Source organism: Sander lucioperca, chromosome 10 (assembly GCF_008315115.2).
Source record: "Sander lucioperca isolate FBNREF2018 chromosome 10, SLUC_FBN_1.2, whole genome shotgun sequence".
Taxonomy (NCBI): domain Eukaryota; kingdom Metazoa; phylum Chordata; class Actinopteri; order Perciformes; family Percidae; genus Sander; species Sander lucioperca.
The window spans coordinates 17,429,367-17,445,049 of record NC_050182.1 but is presented as its reverse complement, the minus strand read 5'-3'; the positions used below and the strand labels follow the sequence as shown (position 1 = coordinate 17,445,049).

General features: G+C 44.6%; 1 protein-coding gene and 1 long non-coding RNA gene across 3 annotated transcripts in view; one reads left to right on the top strand and one right to left on the bottom strand.

The window, feature by feature from the left end:
- LOC116058019 (complement C3-like) overlaps positions 1–15,683 on the top strand; it is a 65,155-nt gene that overhangs the window by 44,907 nt on the left and 4,565 nt on the right. For both annotated transcript variants that reach the window (XM_036006130.1, XM_031310637.2), the window contains exons 29-41: positions 2,362–2,512; positions 4,521–4,606; positions 6,483–6,560; positions 7,040–7,195; positions 7,358–7,420; positions 7,576–7,657; positions 7,769–7,817; positions 7,934–8,024; positions 8,755–8,844; positions 8,932–9,034; positions 9,186–9,275; positions 10,858–10,950; positions 11,063–11,146. In XM_036006130.1, the coding sequence (XP_035862023.1) occupies positions 2,362–2,512; positions 4,521–4,606; positions 6,483–6,560; positions 7,040–7,195; positions 7,358–7,420; positions 7,576–7,657; positions 7,769–7,817; positions 7,934–8,024; positions 8,755–8,844; positions 8,932–9,034; positions 9,186–9,275; positions 10,858–10,950; positions 11,063–11,146 (1,216 nt within the window). The remainder of the gene's footprint in view (positions 1–2,361; positions 2,513–4,520; positions 4,607–6,482; positions 6,561–7,039; positions 7,196–7,357; positions 7,421–7,575; positions 7,658–7,768; positions 7,818–7,933; positions 8,025–8,754; positions 8,845–8,931; positions 9,035–9,185; positions 9,276–10,857; positions 10,951–11,062; positions 11,147–15,683) is intronic.
- On the bottom strand, positions 3,285–10,696 carry LOC116058042. The gene is made up of 3 exons (XR_004106946.1): positions 10,091–10,696; positions 8,643–8,646; positions 3,285–3,297 (listed from the first exon to the last, which is right to left on the bottom strand). It is a non-coding gene; the product is annotated as an uncharacterized LOC116058042 (long non-coding RNA).

Below are 15,683 nucleotides of genomic sequence, written 5' to 3'. Positions count from 1 at the left end.
AGAGGTTCCTGTGGGGTGTCCTCCAAATCGTTTGTTTGTTCCTTCTGAGCTTCGTTCCCAGGTCATTCATTGGGCTAATACATCCCTGCTCACCTGTCACCCTGGATCCAAGAGGACCATGTTTGTGGTAAAACAGCGCTTCTGGTGGCCATCCATGAAGACTGAGGTCATGGATTATGTCGCAGCCTGTCCAGTCTGTGCTCGGAACAAGACTTCTCGCCAAGTGTCCGTTGGTCTTCTACAACCTCTGCCAGTTCCCAAGCGTCCGTGGTCAGACATCTCTCTGGATTTCGTCACTGGTTTACCCACTTCTGACAGTAACGCAACTGTTCTTACCGTTGTGGACAGATTTACTAAAATGGTGCATTTCATCCCTCTGCCGAAATTGCCCTCCGCCAAGGAGACAGCAGAGGTTATGCTCTCTCATGTTTTCAGGCTACATGGATTTCCTGCTGATGTGGTGTCGGATCGGGGCCCCCAGTTTGTCTCGCAGTTCTGGAAGGAGTTCTGTACTCTTATTGGGGCCTCCGTCAGCTTGTCATCTGGATATCATCCTCAGTCCAATGGACAGACGGAGAGGCTCAACCAGGAAATGGAGACGGGTCTTCGCTGTCTGGTCTCTCAAAACCCAGCCACATGGTCCAAGCTGTTATGGGTGGAATATGCCCATAACACTCTGCCCTGTTCATCCACCGGTATGTCCCCATTCGAAGGTGCCTATGGTTATCAACCTCCCTTGTTTTCTGCACTCGAGAGAGAGGTGGGGGTGCCTTCTGCTATGGCTTTGGTCGGACGCTGTTGACGAACATGGACTAGAGCTCGTAAGATTTTCATGAGGACCAGAGAGGTGTACAAGAAACAGGCTGACCGGCGGAGGTCCTCTGCACCTTACTATCGTGTGGGTCAGAAGGTGTGGCTGGCTACCAAGGACTTACCACTGCGCACTGAGTGTCGTAAGTTGACTCCTCGTTTTGTGGGCACTTTCCCTGTGTCCAGAGTTATTAATCCTGTGGCCGTTACGTTGAAGCTTCCCAGGTCCATGAGGGTTCACCCCACGTTTCACGTGAGCAAGGTCAAGCCTGCCAAGGAGAGTGTTTTGGTCCCTGCCACGCCTCCTCCTCCACCTCCTCGCCTTATGGACGGTGGTCCCGTGTATACTGTCCGGCGTCTCTTGGCAGTTCGGAAATGGGGCCGTGGACGGCAGTTCCTGGTGGATTGGGAGGGGTACGGCCCAGAGGAAAGGACCTGGGTTTCGGCCAGTAACATCCTGGATCCCAGTCTTATCCAAGATTTCTACCGGCTCCATCCTGAATTGCCAGGGCCGTCCGGTGTTCGGCCTTAGAGGGAGGGGTACTGTCATGTTCAGCTCCTGCTTTTATTTTGTGTTTTGTTTATTTGTTTGTTTTTCCTGTTTTATTTTGATATAACCGTCTATCTCATTTCAGGTCTCTTGCCCTTCCTTCCTTTGTCTGCTTTCCCGCCTGTATGATTATTATCCCCGCCCCTAATTGGTTTCACCTGTTTGTTTTCAGCTTCCCCAAGCCCCATGCATAAATACTCACCAGTCCCACTTACCTCTGCCAGATTGTAGTTGTACGTAAGTCACTCTCTCCAGCGTTTTTCCTTGTTTGTATTCCCAGTGTTTTCTAGACTTTTGATTGTTTTTTGACTACGATTTTTGCCTGCCTCTTTTTGTACCTTTGCCTGCATTGTTCATTGAACAATAAATAGACTTACCTGTGATTCCCTGTGTTGAATCGTGCATTTGAGTCCGCCATTGTACTGTGATACCTAGTTAGAGCAGATAAAGACATGGTTTAATCCATTCCTTACATTTTTCTTTTGTGTCTTTAGTTTTAGAACCGTTAAAAAAAACTGCTTGTATGAAGACCGTCGCTCCGACCACATTCCCATACTGGACCAAAAGGAGCGAGGGGTTTAGTGAATGGTCAATTTTGCTAAAAGGATTCTTTGGAAGCAATTGACACATTCAAAATCGAGACATATTTATTAATTAAAGGTTGTATTATAAAATGTGACCCCTCTTCTACAGTCTACATCTCTGCTTTTAAATAATGTAGCAGATTAACAAAGACATCCCATTTTCACACCAGACACCTCTCTGACACGAGTGGCGTTTACTGAGGCCTCGTTTTTGCAGTAATGTGATTGTTGACATGTTGAAGTGAGGCATCAAAATATCTTGCTGCCTTTCAATTCAGTCTCAGCTATTGTCCAAGGTTAAAATGCTCTTGCATTCCTGAACAGAAGTGGATATTTGAAGTAGATGCACTACTGTTAGCTGACCAATTTGACAGCCTTTTACGCTTACTCTCCTTCCTTTCTTTTCCTTCTGTCCAGAGTCTGCCAGGCAGTATAGACAAAGCAGTGAAGTATCTGGAAAGGCGTCTGCCCAACCTCTCCAACCCATATGCTGTTGCCATGACATCATATGCCCTGGCCAATGAAAACAAACTGAACAAGGAGATCCTCAACAAGTTTGCTTCCCCAGGTGTCGTCACACAGCAACATTCTTAAACTAAAAAGAACTGATAATGTTATTTTTCAGCCATATAGTGTCCTGCTTAGTAGCATAGAAATCTAGACCACCCTAGCGGCTGGGGTCAGTCTAGCAACTCTCCGTTGGCTTGCGAGCTGGAAAAACCAAACTCTGGTCAGGCCAATCAAATTGTGTATAGAGTCGGTGGGCGGGCTTAACATAAGGACGGCAGAGTTGCGATGGTTCCGCGTGAATTCCCTGGTACTTGAAAACAAAGAAGATGACTGCTGCTGCTGGTGAACAGCGGTCTTTGGAGTCGGCTTTGGCCGCGACTCTGGAAGACTTGGAGTTCAGCTTTTCTTTGAGAAAAGAACAAAGAACGGCACTGAAGTCATTCTTAAAAAAGGAAGATGTGTTCAGAGTTTAAAGTTTAAGCTATCAACTAGCGTTGCTCTGGTTGGTTGTAGAGCTATCCTATTGCGTGCGGAGGGAATTTGAAAGACAACCGTTTATTCCGCCCCACTGTTCTTGGACCTTTCGCCTTTTTGGCTGTTTTAAAAATGTTTTTTGCGCCGAAACAAATGTGTTATGCTCACTATTCATCTCGTAGCTGGTTGTCATGGTTCCAGACTTAAAAATCTTTATATCAGCATCAGCATTTTCGAAACGTCAATGAAACAATTGAATGGGGAAAAACACTTCCAGAACCAGAGCCGTTAAAAAAGTGGGCGGTCACTGTTGAGCTCTATAGAAACACAAAGTCCCTCCCCTTCTGGTGGACCGCCATGGGACCTTAACTTGGAAAAAATATGAACGGGAGTGAATGGGAAAAGACAAATTATCTTTTGATCCCGTTTGAATTGAGCCATGAATTACACATATGATGTTCATCAGTTTAATAGTTTTAATAGATAATTTCGTCAAAGTCTCAGTTTATTGTTAAACTGTTGAAGTATAAGACTGTGAAAATACGTAATTAGAAAGACTACACACTGTGTGTGTGTCTGTGTGTATCGTACCGGGGATGTAACTCAAATGATAGTTTCACTGGATAAAACACATCAGGTGAGATAACGTTATGTATTGTGGAACAGAGCTAAGCTAGCTAGCTAGCGAGCAAATTGAGCATCAAGCTAGGTGACGTAAGTTGTGTGAGACGAGAGATGTAGTTCACTGAGCGGGTTTTACACTAAACTAAGTGGTCATATGACAAACCTACAGCTAACTGAGACTTTCTTTGGTTGCAAAATTATCTTTTAAATTGACGAACATCATATTTGTAATCCATGGCTTAATTCAAACCGGACCAAAACATTATTATTATCTCTCCATTGATTCCCGTTCATATTTTTTCGAAAGAAAGGTCCCATGGACCAGAAGTAGAAGGGTGTGACTTTGGCTCTCTATAGACCTTTTTCCCAGCAGACATGTTGACATGTCATAGTAGGAACAGCACAGGTGTATTCAAAACCATTAATGATGGCTGCATTCCACTTAGGAGAGGTCCTGGTATTGTTCATGCTGACTCACTGAAATAGCTTACTGGGACACTTGATGGAATTGAGCCATCGTTAAGGTTATCAATTCCAACTGTGCTTTTCCTACTATGACAAGTCAACATGTCTGCTGTGAAAATGGTCCATTGGGATTGAGCGGGCGTCAGAATCTCTTACGCAATGCATGCTGGTACATGTAGGCACTGCCGACTCAGTGCCGCTAAAGAGAACACAGCTTTATCGGTCAATATAGCATGCACTGAGGAATTTATTGCTTCCATTGACTACATTCAGTCGGGCTCTCATGTAGCCTGTATGTTCATTTCTGCTTAAATAGTCTTGCAACGATAAAACAATTACCGCTAGTAAAATTCTTTTCTTCAAGCACATTTTACTTTATTTTTTTAATTTTATCTCTATAAAATTCAATATTTTAAGATCAGGAATTGGGAAATTGTTAGTGAATTAATCTTGATTCAGGTAAAGCATAGTAATGTAAAGATATTTGTGTATGTCTTCCTCAGAGCGGTCCCACTGGCCAACACCTAAGGGACACGTTTACACACTGGAGGCCACAGCTTACGCTCTTCTCGCTCTGGTTAAAGCCGAGGTGAGCATGTCCCACTCGAGTATGTCTAATCAGGACTCTGACAGAAAACATACAACTGAGTCTGGACCGGGCAAAGGCACTAATTACAGTAAAACTAAAAACAAATAGCGTTCTTTTCACTGTTAGTCTTGCTTGCTGTTACAGGTCATTTATGATCATTATATGAAAAATGATGCAGTTTCAGAAAAGATAAAAAGTTGCTTATAGTAACTTTAATACTTTTCCATTTGTTAATTTGGCTCATGTCGACCATTTACATTACTGGTGAGTAAGGGTGGGTGGTACCTGCTCGCCTCAACTCGACTCGATTTGGCTCGACTCGACCGCGGTGCCCCGTCCTCCATTTTCCATTGCAGATTTAGTACCGCCTCATGCGTGAGGCAAGCGTGGCTGGTCCTCATAGCGACTCCGCAGGAAACTGCCGTGACCTAATGCGACACACACACACACACACACACACACACACACACACACAGAACGTGGAAAGTGTGTGTTTTTGATTCTCAATGTGGCTGTTTGCCAGAAGACATGTTTAGTTTCTAAAGAAGAAATGGCGGGTTTGTTCAGGACACCCCTGTCTGTCGCTATAGCAATGATGACGCAGTGATTAGTGACGATTTTAACCGACCAATCAGTAGTCTGCAGGTTTTCACGTCACCTTTTGGTATCGCCTCAACTCGCTTGGAACCTCGATGGAGGTGATACTAAATAAAGTACCTGTTAGCAGGTACCAGGGACTTTTTATCATAATGGAAAACCAAAAAAAAAAGTAGAGTCGAGGCGAGTGGAGTTGAGTAGAGGCGAGCAGGTACCATGTAATGGAAAAACACCATAAGTCTGATATTTGCCATAGGCTGATAGTTGATGATTTGGATTTATTTTTGCAGCAATAAAATTGAAGTGAGATGAACAAACAAAAGAGAAATGTATCTTTTAGATTAAACAGATGTTGACAAAGTTTCCTTTTGGGGACGTCATTTGAAATTAGGGAAAAATTTGGAACAAAGGTAATCGTAATGGCGGGGTGGCGATGGCGCAGTGGATATGACACATGCCTTTGGTGTGGGAGATCTGGGTTTGATTCCCACTGCGATACATCAACCAATGTGTCCCTGAGCAAGACACTTAACCCCTAGTCGCTCCAGAGGCGTGGTACCTCTGACATATATAGCAATTTTAAGTCGCTTTGGATAAAAGCGTCAGCTAAATGACATGTAATGTAATGTAATATCGTATCGTGACATAAGTATCATGATGATATCTTATCGTGAGGCCTCTAGTGATTCCCACCCACACTGGTCACCACTTCACAGAGCACTTTATGATTATATATGGATATATAGACGGCATTATTCTTTCCCTTTTGCAATGAATTAGTATTGAGTTGACTTACAGATGGCTCCAGTTCAAAGTACCTCTTATCAGTACAGAGGCTGGTAAAACAAGCTTGTTCTACTACGGTCCTTGGTCCTGAAACGGTCTGCAGGCCAAGCTCAAACTTGAGTCTCTTGAAATGATTTTAAACTTAAAATAATTATTGTGGTACCTATTGTTGTTGTTGCTGATTTACTGTTGTTGGATACTTTCTGTGTGACCTTGTCACATGGCCAGGTCTTATACTTGCAAAAGAGGTTTTAATCTCAATATGGTTTCCTAAAATAAAGGTTATATATATTATGACATAGTTATAAAAAAACAAGGGACTGATTTGAGCATCCTGCTCTGCATAATCACACAATCATGACACAAATGTGGAAAGATCAAGCACATGTAGTTTGTGACTGACTGCTTTTATCAGAGTAGTTTCAAGTCTCTGCTGTTTGATTGTGTCAACCACAGTGAATTTCAACCATTGACTTGTCTTCTGTTAATAAAGGCATTTGAAGAAGCCAGACCTGTTGTGAGATGGTTCAACACGCAGCAGATGGTTTACGGAGGCTTTGGATCCACTCAGGTAACACAGACCACTCTCTCCATCTTGATTCCTGCAGCTTATGTTAGCTCATAATAGCCTGGGAAAACCCTGACGAACTATTTTTTTTTTTTTACGAGCCCATTTAAGCCCATTTCCAATTTTTCCAAATCGAGGCACCAATCACAACCGTTGAGACAGGCTTTACACGATGACTATAGCACAGCGACAGCGAGCAGCTTTTTGTTTACATTCAACATGGCAACATGTGAGTTGATGCCACTGTCGCTGCTTCGTCACCCGGATCGTTGATCTGATTGGTTGAAGGACTATCCAATGCGTCCAGAGGCATTTGAGCGGCGTCCGTTGGTGACGCCCCTTTGGAAATGGGCTGTGAATGAAGCTTCCCCAGACCCACTCTAAGTTACAACTGAGAAGGGTCTGGTGTCAACCAGGCTAAGTTCATGACCTATTTTTCTTCTAACTCTTGTTCCCGTCCTTCACTTGTTCTCTCTCTCTAGGCTACTATAATGGTGTACCAGGCTATAGCGGAGTACTGGACTAGTGCTAAAGAACCAGAGTATGATCTGAATGTGGACATCTTGTTGCCGGGCAGGTCACAGCCTGAAAAGTTCAACTTCAACAGGGACAACCACTACGCCACCAGAACATCTAAAGTCAGAAAACACACAAACAAACAAACACATAGTGGATCATTAATATCATCATTCCTGATGTTTTCTGTCTGTTTCTTCTGCTGATCTCTGGCTGTATCTCTGTGTGTGTGTGTGTGTGTGTGTGTGTGTGTGTGTGTGTGTGTGTGTGTGTGTGTCCCACAGATCAATGATATAAACCAGAATGTGACGGTAACTGCTAAGGGCACAGGAGAAGCAACAGTGAAAGTAAGTACACGTTATTATTGTTCTGAGTTTTATCCTCAGTTGATTATTGATGTCTCTTTTTTTAATCTCAGAAGAAACCAAAGATTTGTTTAACCTTATATTGTTATGTCTATGAGTTCATCACATATAAAGATGCACTTGTATCTGTCTGCCAGATGGTGTCTCTGTATTACGCTCTGCCTAAAGTAAAGGAAAGTGACTGTCAGAAGTTTAACCTGTCAGTGCAGCTCCTGCCAGGTAATTTGGTTCCCTCTGTCTCTTTCTTTATTCATCGTTATGTGTTGTTACCTTATGTGAAACGAATAAACAAAATACTCAATTATTATATACATTATTTTGTTCCTGCAGAGAAAATGGATGAGGATAAGAAAACATATAAGCTGAAAATAGAGTTTTTGTGAGTATAATCAAGAAGTCATGAGTGAACAAGTGTTGTTCTCATAATTTTAAAATCTTGAAGGATTTTAGCTTTTTTATGCTGTTATTTAATTATTCCATCCATGCTGTGTACAGTTATAAGGACAAAGAGAGGGATGCATCCATGTCAATCCTGGATATTGGCTTACCAACTGGCTTCACCGTTAACACAGCTGACCTGGACTTAGTAAGAACATACAAATACATTATATATACAATATATATTTAATACATTATATATATATAATACATATATAATACACGTCATGTATCCACATACAGTTCAGTCAGTGTTTATGGTTGGGAGGAACAAGATGTTTTAGAAAGTTTAGAAAGTTATCTGACTGTGTGTGTGTGTGTGTGTGTGTGTGGCGTTTTGTCCCGCGTGTTATTGTGGCGCATCCCCAGCGGGCCGCCTCCCGGCTTATGGAGCGTCCTTTTCGGCCGCCTCCCGGCGTCCTTTCCCCGAGAAAATAACATGACATTTACACGTAAAAAAACGAGAAAAACGTCTCCGTGAACACGTATCAATAGATTAAGAATAACATGACATGTACACAAACTGCCATGAGACTGTGTTTGGAGTCGAGTATACTTGTGGGGTCCAGACAGCTTTCTAAATATCTAAAATCTAAAGGTCTGTTTGAGGGTTAAGACTTGGTTTTAGGATTAGGGTTAGAATTAGGTTATGGTTAGGGTGAGGGTAAGGGTTAAGGTTAGGCATTTAGTGGTGATGGTTAAGGTTAGGGTAAGGGGCTAGGGAATGCATTATGTAAATGACGGGTCCCCACAAAGATAGTGACACAAACCTGTGTGTGTCTGTGTGTCTTTGTGCGTATGTGTGTGTGTGTGTGTGTGTGTGTGTGTGTGTGTGTGTGTGTGTGTGTGTGTGTGTGTGTGTGTGTGTGTGTGTGTAGTTGTCTAAAGGACGAGCCCGCAATATTGCAAAATATGAGATGAACACAGTCCTGTCAGAAAGAGGCTCACTCATCATCTACCTGGATAAGGTTAGCCTTCACTGTTTCCTTCCTCTGTACTATGTCTCTCTCTGCCCTGTTCTTCCTTTCATCTCTCTATCTCTCATTGGTCCACAGGTTTCTCACACACGACCAGAGGAGATTGCTTTTAGGATCCATCAGGAGATGAAAGTGGGATTCACACAACCAGCTGCTGTGTCTGTCTATGAATACTATGACCGTGAGTCTCAGAGACACTTTGAACACATGTGATGCCTCCATGTGCATTGCTGCCAATAGATGTCAAAGTAGATACAACGGGATAAGCTAGCATTATTACATTTTCAAAAAATTGAATGTACATTTTCTGAAATCTTTCTTTCCCATTGCAGAAAGATACTGTGTCAAATTCTACCATCCAGAGAGGAAAGCTGGAGAACTACTGCAGCTCTGTACAAGTGACGCATGCAGATGTGCAGAAGGTAAGCAGGATGATGTCAAAGTGACCTAATCCGTTGTCTGTAAACATAAATTTGTAATATCTGAAATTCTTGAACAAACACCTAAACCCAACACTAACATGGTGCTTCATAGAGATAAAACATTGATCCATCATGTCATCATATCATCCTGCATTGTCTGTAAACTGCAGCAATGTATTATTGGCCAAGAGAAGATTAAAAAAGATAAAGAGTCTACAGCCATGCTAGTGGCTCTTAGAGGCTGTACCAGTGGTGTAGTCTACGTGATACGCAGGTATACGCAGTATATCCACTAAGAAAGCTCCAGGCTTTCCTTATACCCACTTAAAAATGCCCAATGACACGCAACAACATACTTTCATTATATTTTTGATATATTTTGAATTGTCATCTGTGTTTATCTTCTTCAGATCAGCTAAATAAAGGTATTTCCACTGTAAATTGGTGCATAAAAGTGTATCCGAATGCAGGAAATGAAGTCTTCGACGCTCAAAATAACCCTGGGGGGGCACCCAGACCCCCCACTATGATATGCCCCCCCTCCTCTCCCAAAGGCAGATTCTGGCCAATATAGCCTATATATACAGTAAAGTATACCCACTACAATACATTAGACTACACCACTGGGCTGTATGTACAGCAGCACTTTTGGGCTAAATGCTAAAATGCTCAAAATGAAAATGCTGACATGCTGTCACATATGGGTTGTTGGTTAGTTGGAAGTTTAATTTATTTTGCAGTAGTTGGGTCATGAACATGAACATTGCACAAAGATTTTTAAAAAAACATTTCATTAAAAGAAAAAAAGTCAGAACATCACACAAGTGATGACAATGTACCTAGGAAAAGATACATGTCTGAATCTTATTTAATGGCAATCCATTAAATAGATGTTGAGACGTGTTACTAAAAGCTAAAAATGTAAACCTGCTGGTGGCGCTATAAGAAAATTCAGGGAATCACGAAGTCATTCAAATTTATCCTCTGGGCACCTTACATATCTCTATCGGATATTATGGAAATCGATCCATTAGTTGTTGAGATTCTTCCATCAGGACCAAAGTTGTGGGATCACTGACCGACAGACCGACAGAGATGGTCACTATTAATGGCAAACTTTGCTAAAAATGATGGTGAAACCATGATGACATCACCAGGATTGTTCTTTCAGAGTACAGAAAACTCCCTTCAGAGCTACAGAGGACAATGTATAAGCATTTTCTCAGGCCAAGTAGTACTACTTGAGAGGGTACGGTATACTGTAGAGTGCTTTTTTAAGATCTGGTAAAGGAGATGGCTGTGGAATTTAAATAAATTTAGTAAATCACCAGATTGTAAATTGTTAAATAATCATCACAATATTCCATCAAGGCAACAAGCACCTGCAGGATCAAGTATTGTCAGAGCAGCGGGCTAGCTAAAGAATAGCTCATTATAATACTTAAACAAAAAAACAACTCACAAACATATTTAAATTGTGTATCAGATACAGTTGCACTCACCCATCAACCCATCCACACACATCCACATGTGCTTATTTGATCAGTTGCGTATTTACGTTGTGCCTATTGTGTATTTCCAGAGAACTGCAGTATGCAGAACAAGGAGAAATTCACCAATGATCAGCGAACAGCTAAGATCTGTGAGAGTACACAGACCAGCATAATAGATTTTGGTAAGAGAGTGTGAATGGATTGTATTTATGAAGCACTTTTATCCCAAAAAATGTTTGTATGTTAGTGTGAGTAAGTGAGCTTACAATCTGCTAACAACTTGTCTGTCCTCAGCGTACAAAGTGAGACTGGAAAGTTTTAAAGAAGATTTGTCCACTGACATTTACAAAGGGGAGGTACTGGAAGTCATCAAAGAAGGTATTTATCTTTTAACTGCTTAAAATGTACAAAACACTGATGTTTTTCCAGGGTCCCTTAACCCTTGTGTGGTGTTTGGGTCTGTGGGACCCGTTTTCAATGTTTGCTAAAAAAAAAAGTATGCTATTTATTATTTCTTCTAACTCAAACCCATTGGCCTTGGCTCATTTTCTGTGAAGAACATGAAAAATAACTTATTTTCAATGACTGCACACGGTACACCCCCCCTACACATAACTATTACATATGAGGTGTTCAGGTCTACTGGACCCCAGTGTATATGATGTCTTTCTGCACCTGCTATTCCCACACAAAGTTACAAAATTGTTACATTTCAAGCACTTTCACTTGTTCTGATTAAGTTCTAAGAAATAAGCACCAATAATGATCAAAAATCTAGTTTATATATTTTTTTTCCATCCATCTTCTTCCGCTTATCCGGTAACGGGTTGCGGGGGTAGCAGCTCCAGCAGGGGACCCCAAACTTCCCTTTCCCGAGCCACATTAACCAGCTCCGACTGGGGGATCCCGAGGCGTTCCCAGGCCAGGTTGGAGATATAATCTCTCCACCTAGTCCTGGATCTTCCCCGAGGCCTCCTCCCAGCTGGACGTGCCTGGAACACCTCCCTAGGGAGGCGCCCAGGGGGCATCCTTACCAGATGCCCGAACCACCTCAACTGGCTCCTTTCGACGCGAAGGAGCAGCGGCTCTACTCCGAGCTCCTCACGGATGACTGAGCTTCTCACCCTATCTCTAAGGGAGACGCCAGCCACCCTCCTGAGGAAACCCATTTCGGCCGCTTGTACCCTGGATATCGTTCTTTCGGTCATGACCCAGCCTTCATGACCATAGGTGAGGGTAGGAACGAAAACTGACCGGTAGATTGAGAGCTTTGCCTTCTGGCTCAGCTCTCTTTTCGTCACAACGGTGCGATAAATTGAGTGTAATACCGCACCCGCTGCGCCGATTCTCCGACCAATCTCCCGCTCCATTGTCCCCTCACTCGCGAACAATACCCCAAGGTACTTGAACTCCTTCACTTGGGGTAAAGACTCATTCCCTACCTGGAGAAGGCACTCCATCGGTTTCCTGCTGAGAACCATGGCCTCAGATTTAGAGGTGCTGATCCTCATCCCAGCCGCTTCACACTCGGCTGCGAACCGATCCAGTGAGTGCTGAAGGTCACAGGCCGACGATTCCATCAGGACCACATCATCCGCAAAAAGCAGCGATGAGATCCCCAGCTCACCAAACTGCAACCCCTCTCCACCCTGACTACGCCTCGATATCCTGTCCATAAATACTACAAACAGGATTGGTGACAAAGCGCAGCCCTGGCGGAGGCCAACTCTCACCTGAAACAAGTCCGACTTACTGCCGAGAACCCGGACACAGCTCTCGCTTTGGTCGTACAGAGATTGGATGGCCCTGAGAAGGGACCCCCTCACCCCATACTCCCGCAGCACCTCCCACAGTATCTCCCGGGGGACCCGGTCATACGCCTTCTCCAGATCCACAAAGCACATGTAGACCGGTTGGGCATACTCCCAGGCTCCCTCCAGGATCCTTGCGAGAGTAAAGATCTGGTCCATTGTTCCACGACCAGGACGGAATCCGCATTGTTCCTCTTCAACCTGAGGTTCGACTATCGACCGAACCCTCCTTTCCAGCACCTTGGAGTAGACTTTACCGGGGAGGCTGAGAAGTGTGATACCCCTGTAATTGGCACACACCCTCTGGTCCCCCTTTTTGAAAAGCACCGTCCCCGACTTCCACGCAATGTTGAAGAGGCGTGTCAACCAAGACAACCCCTCCACACCCAGAGCTTTAAGCATTTCTGGACGGATCTCATCAATCCCTGGGGCTTTGCCACTGTGGAGTTGTTTAACTACCTCAGCAACTTCCACCAGGGAAATTGACGACAATCCCCCATCATCCTCCAGCTCTGCCTCTACCATAGAGGGCGTATTAGTCGGATTTAGGAGTTCCTCAAAGTGCTCCTTCCACCGCCCTATTACCTCCTCAGTTGAGGTCAACAGCGTCCCATCCTTACTGTACACAGCTTGGATGGTTCCCCGCTTCCCCCTCCTGAGGTGGCGAACGGTTTTCCAGAAGCACCTTGGTGCCGACCGAAAGTCCTTCTCCATGTCTTCTCCGAACTACTCCCACACCCGCTGCTTTGCCTCTTTCACGGCAGAGGCTGCAGCCCTTCGGGCCCTTCGGTACCTTGCAACTGCCTCCGGAGTCCTCTGGGATAACATATCCCGGAAAGACTCCTTCTTCAGTCGGACGGCTTCCCTGACCACCGGTGTCCGGTTACCGCCCCTTGAGGCACCTAAGACCCTAAGACCACAGCTCCCCGCCGCAGCTTCAGCAATGGAAACTTTGAACATTGTCCACTCGGGTTCAATGCCCCCAGCCTCCACAGGGATGCACGAAAAGCTACGCTGGAGGTGTGAGTTGAAAGTCTGTCGGACAGGGGCCTCCTCCAGACGTTCCCAATTTACCCGCACTACCCGTTTGGGCTTACCAGGTCTGTCCAGAGTCTTCCCACACCCTCTGACCCAACTCACCACCAGATGGTGATCAGTTGACAGCTCTGCCCCTCTCTTCACCCGAGTGTCCAAAACATACAGCCTCAGATCAGATGAAATGATTATAAAATCGATCATTGACCTTTGGCCTAGGGTGCTCTGGTACCAAGTACACTTATGAGCATCCCTATGTTCGAACATGGTGTTCGTTATAGACAAACCATGACTAGCACAGAAGTCCAACAACAAACAACCACTCTGGTTTAGATCAGGGAGGCCGTTCCTCCCAATCACGCCTCTCCATGTGTCTCCATCATTTCCCACGTGCGCGTTGAAGTCCCCCAGCAGAACTATGGAGTCCCCCACTGGAGCCCCATACAGGACTCCATTCAAGGTCTCCAAGAAGGCCGAATACTCCGAGCTCTTGTTTGGTGCATACGCACAAACAACAGTCAGAGTTTTCCTCCCCACAACCCGCAGGCGTAGGGAGGCGACCCTCTCGTCCACCGGGGTAAACTCCAACGTAGCGGCGCTCAGCCGGGGGCTTGTGAGTATCCCCACACCCGCCTGGCGCCTCACACCCTGGGCAACTCCGGAGAAGAAAAGAGTCCAACCCCTATCCAGGAGTATGGTTCCAGAACCGAGACTGTGCGTAGAGGTAAGCCCCACCAGATCCAACTGGTAGCGCTCCACCTCCCGCACAAGTTCCGGCTCCTTCCCCCACAGAGAGGTGACGTTCCACGTCCCCAGAGCCAGCGTCTGCTGCCCGGGTCTGGTCCGTTGAGGCCCCTGACCTTCACTGCCACCCATGTGGCAGCGCACCCGACCCCAGCGGTTCCTCCCACAGGTGGTGGGCCCATGGGTTGGAGAGCGAGGTGCCACGTAGCTTTTTCGGGCTGTGCCCGGCCGGGCTCCATGGCAAACCCGGCCACCAGGCGCTCGCTGACGGGCCCTCCATCTGGGCCTGGCTCCAGACGGGGGCCCCGGGCTTCCTCCGGGCAGGGTCACTCCATCTCTACCTCGTTTTTTCATAGGGTTTTTGAACCATTCTTTGTCTGGCCCCTCCCCTGAGACCACTTTGCCTTGGGAGACCCTACCAGGAGCACAAAGCTCCAGACAACACAGCCCTCAGGTTCATAGGGACACACAAACCTCTCCACCACGATAAGGTGATGGTTCCAGGAGAGGATTTTTTTTACCTTTTTTATAACTGAATTTCAATTTTATGTTTTTTCTCAGAAAAAACGAAAATGATCATATGATCATAAATGTGATCTCACAGGGGTAAATGGCAAATATGAACCATATATTATGTATATATCATTGGTAATTGAGCTAAAGTAAACATCTGTTAAGTATGTTTACATAAATTGTTATGGCTGTATTGATTTAAAAGCCTAATAATGTGGTGGGTCCACATATGAACACCAGACAAGGGTTAAAGGTGATAGTGACATAATTTGTTTTCCTCTTTCTGAAATGGTTTGGGCACATTGAATTTCAATGGTGTTTCCAATAAGACAAAAAAAATATTGTTAAAAATGCACTCAAATGCTTTCTTGCAGAGAGTTAGATGAGAATGAAGCTACCTCTAGCAGCCAGCTAATCTAGCTTACATTGTCAGGCAACTAGCGGACACTCCAGAGGTTATTGGTCCTGGAGTTACTGGTTATTGACCAGTTGACCCCACAAATTGTCCACAATGTGTTTTATTCGTGGTTTCTGTATTTCATTCTCCTCAACTGTAGCTAAAACAAAAGCTTCCCAGATCACAAATCTTGAAAACAAAATAGAATCTTTAGAGAAGTCACAAAAACATAGCTTCTCAGATGATCAGTCTAAACTGCTGGCATCTCTGAAAGATGAATACAATACACTGGCCATTTCAAAGGCAGAATTTATCCTGCATAGAACTAGACAAAAGTACTACTTTGAAGCAGAGAGGCTGAGTCACCTGCTGGCTCTTACGCTTATGGAATGTGAAACAAAAGCTCACATCCCAA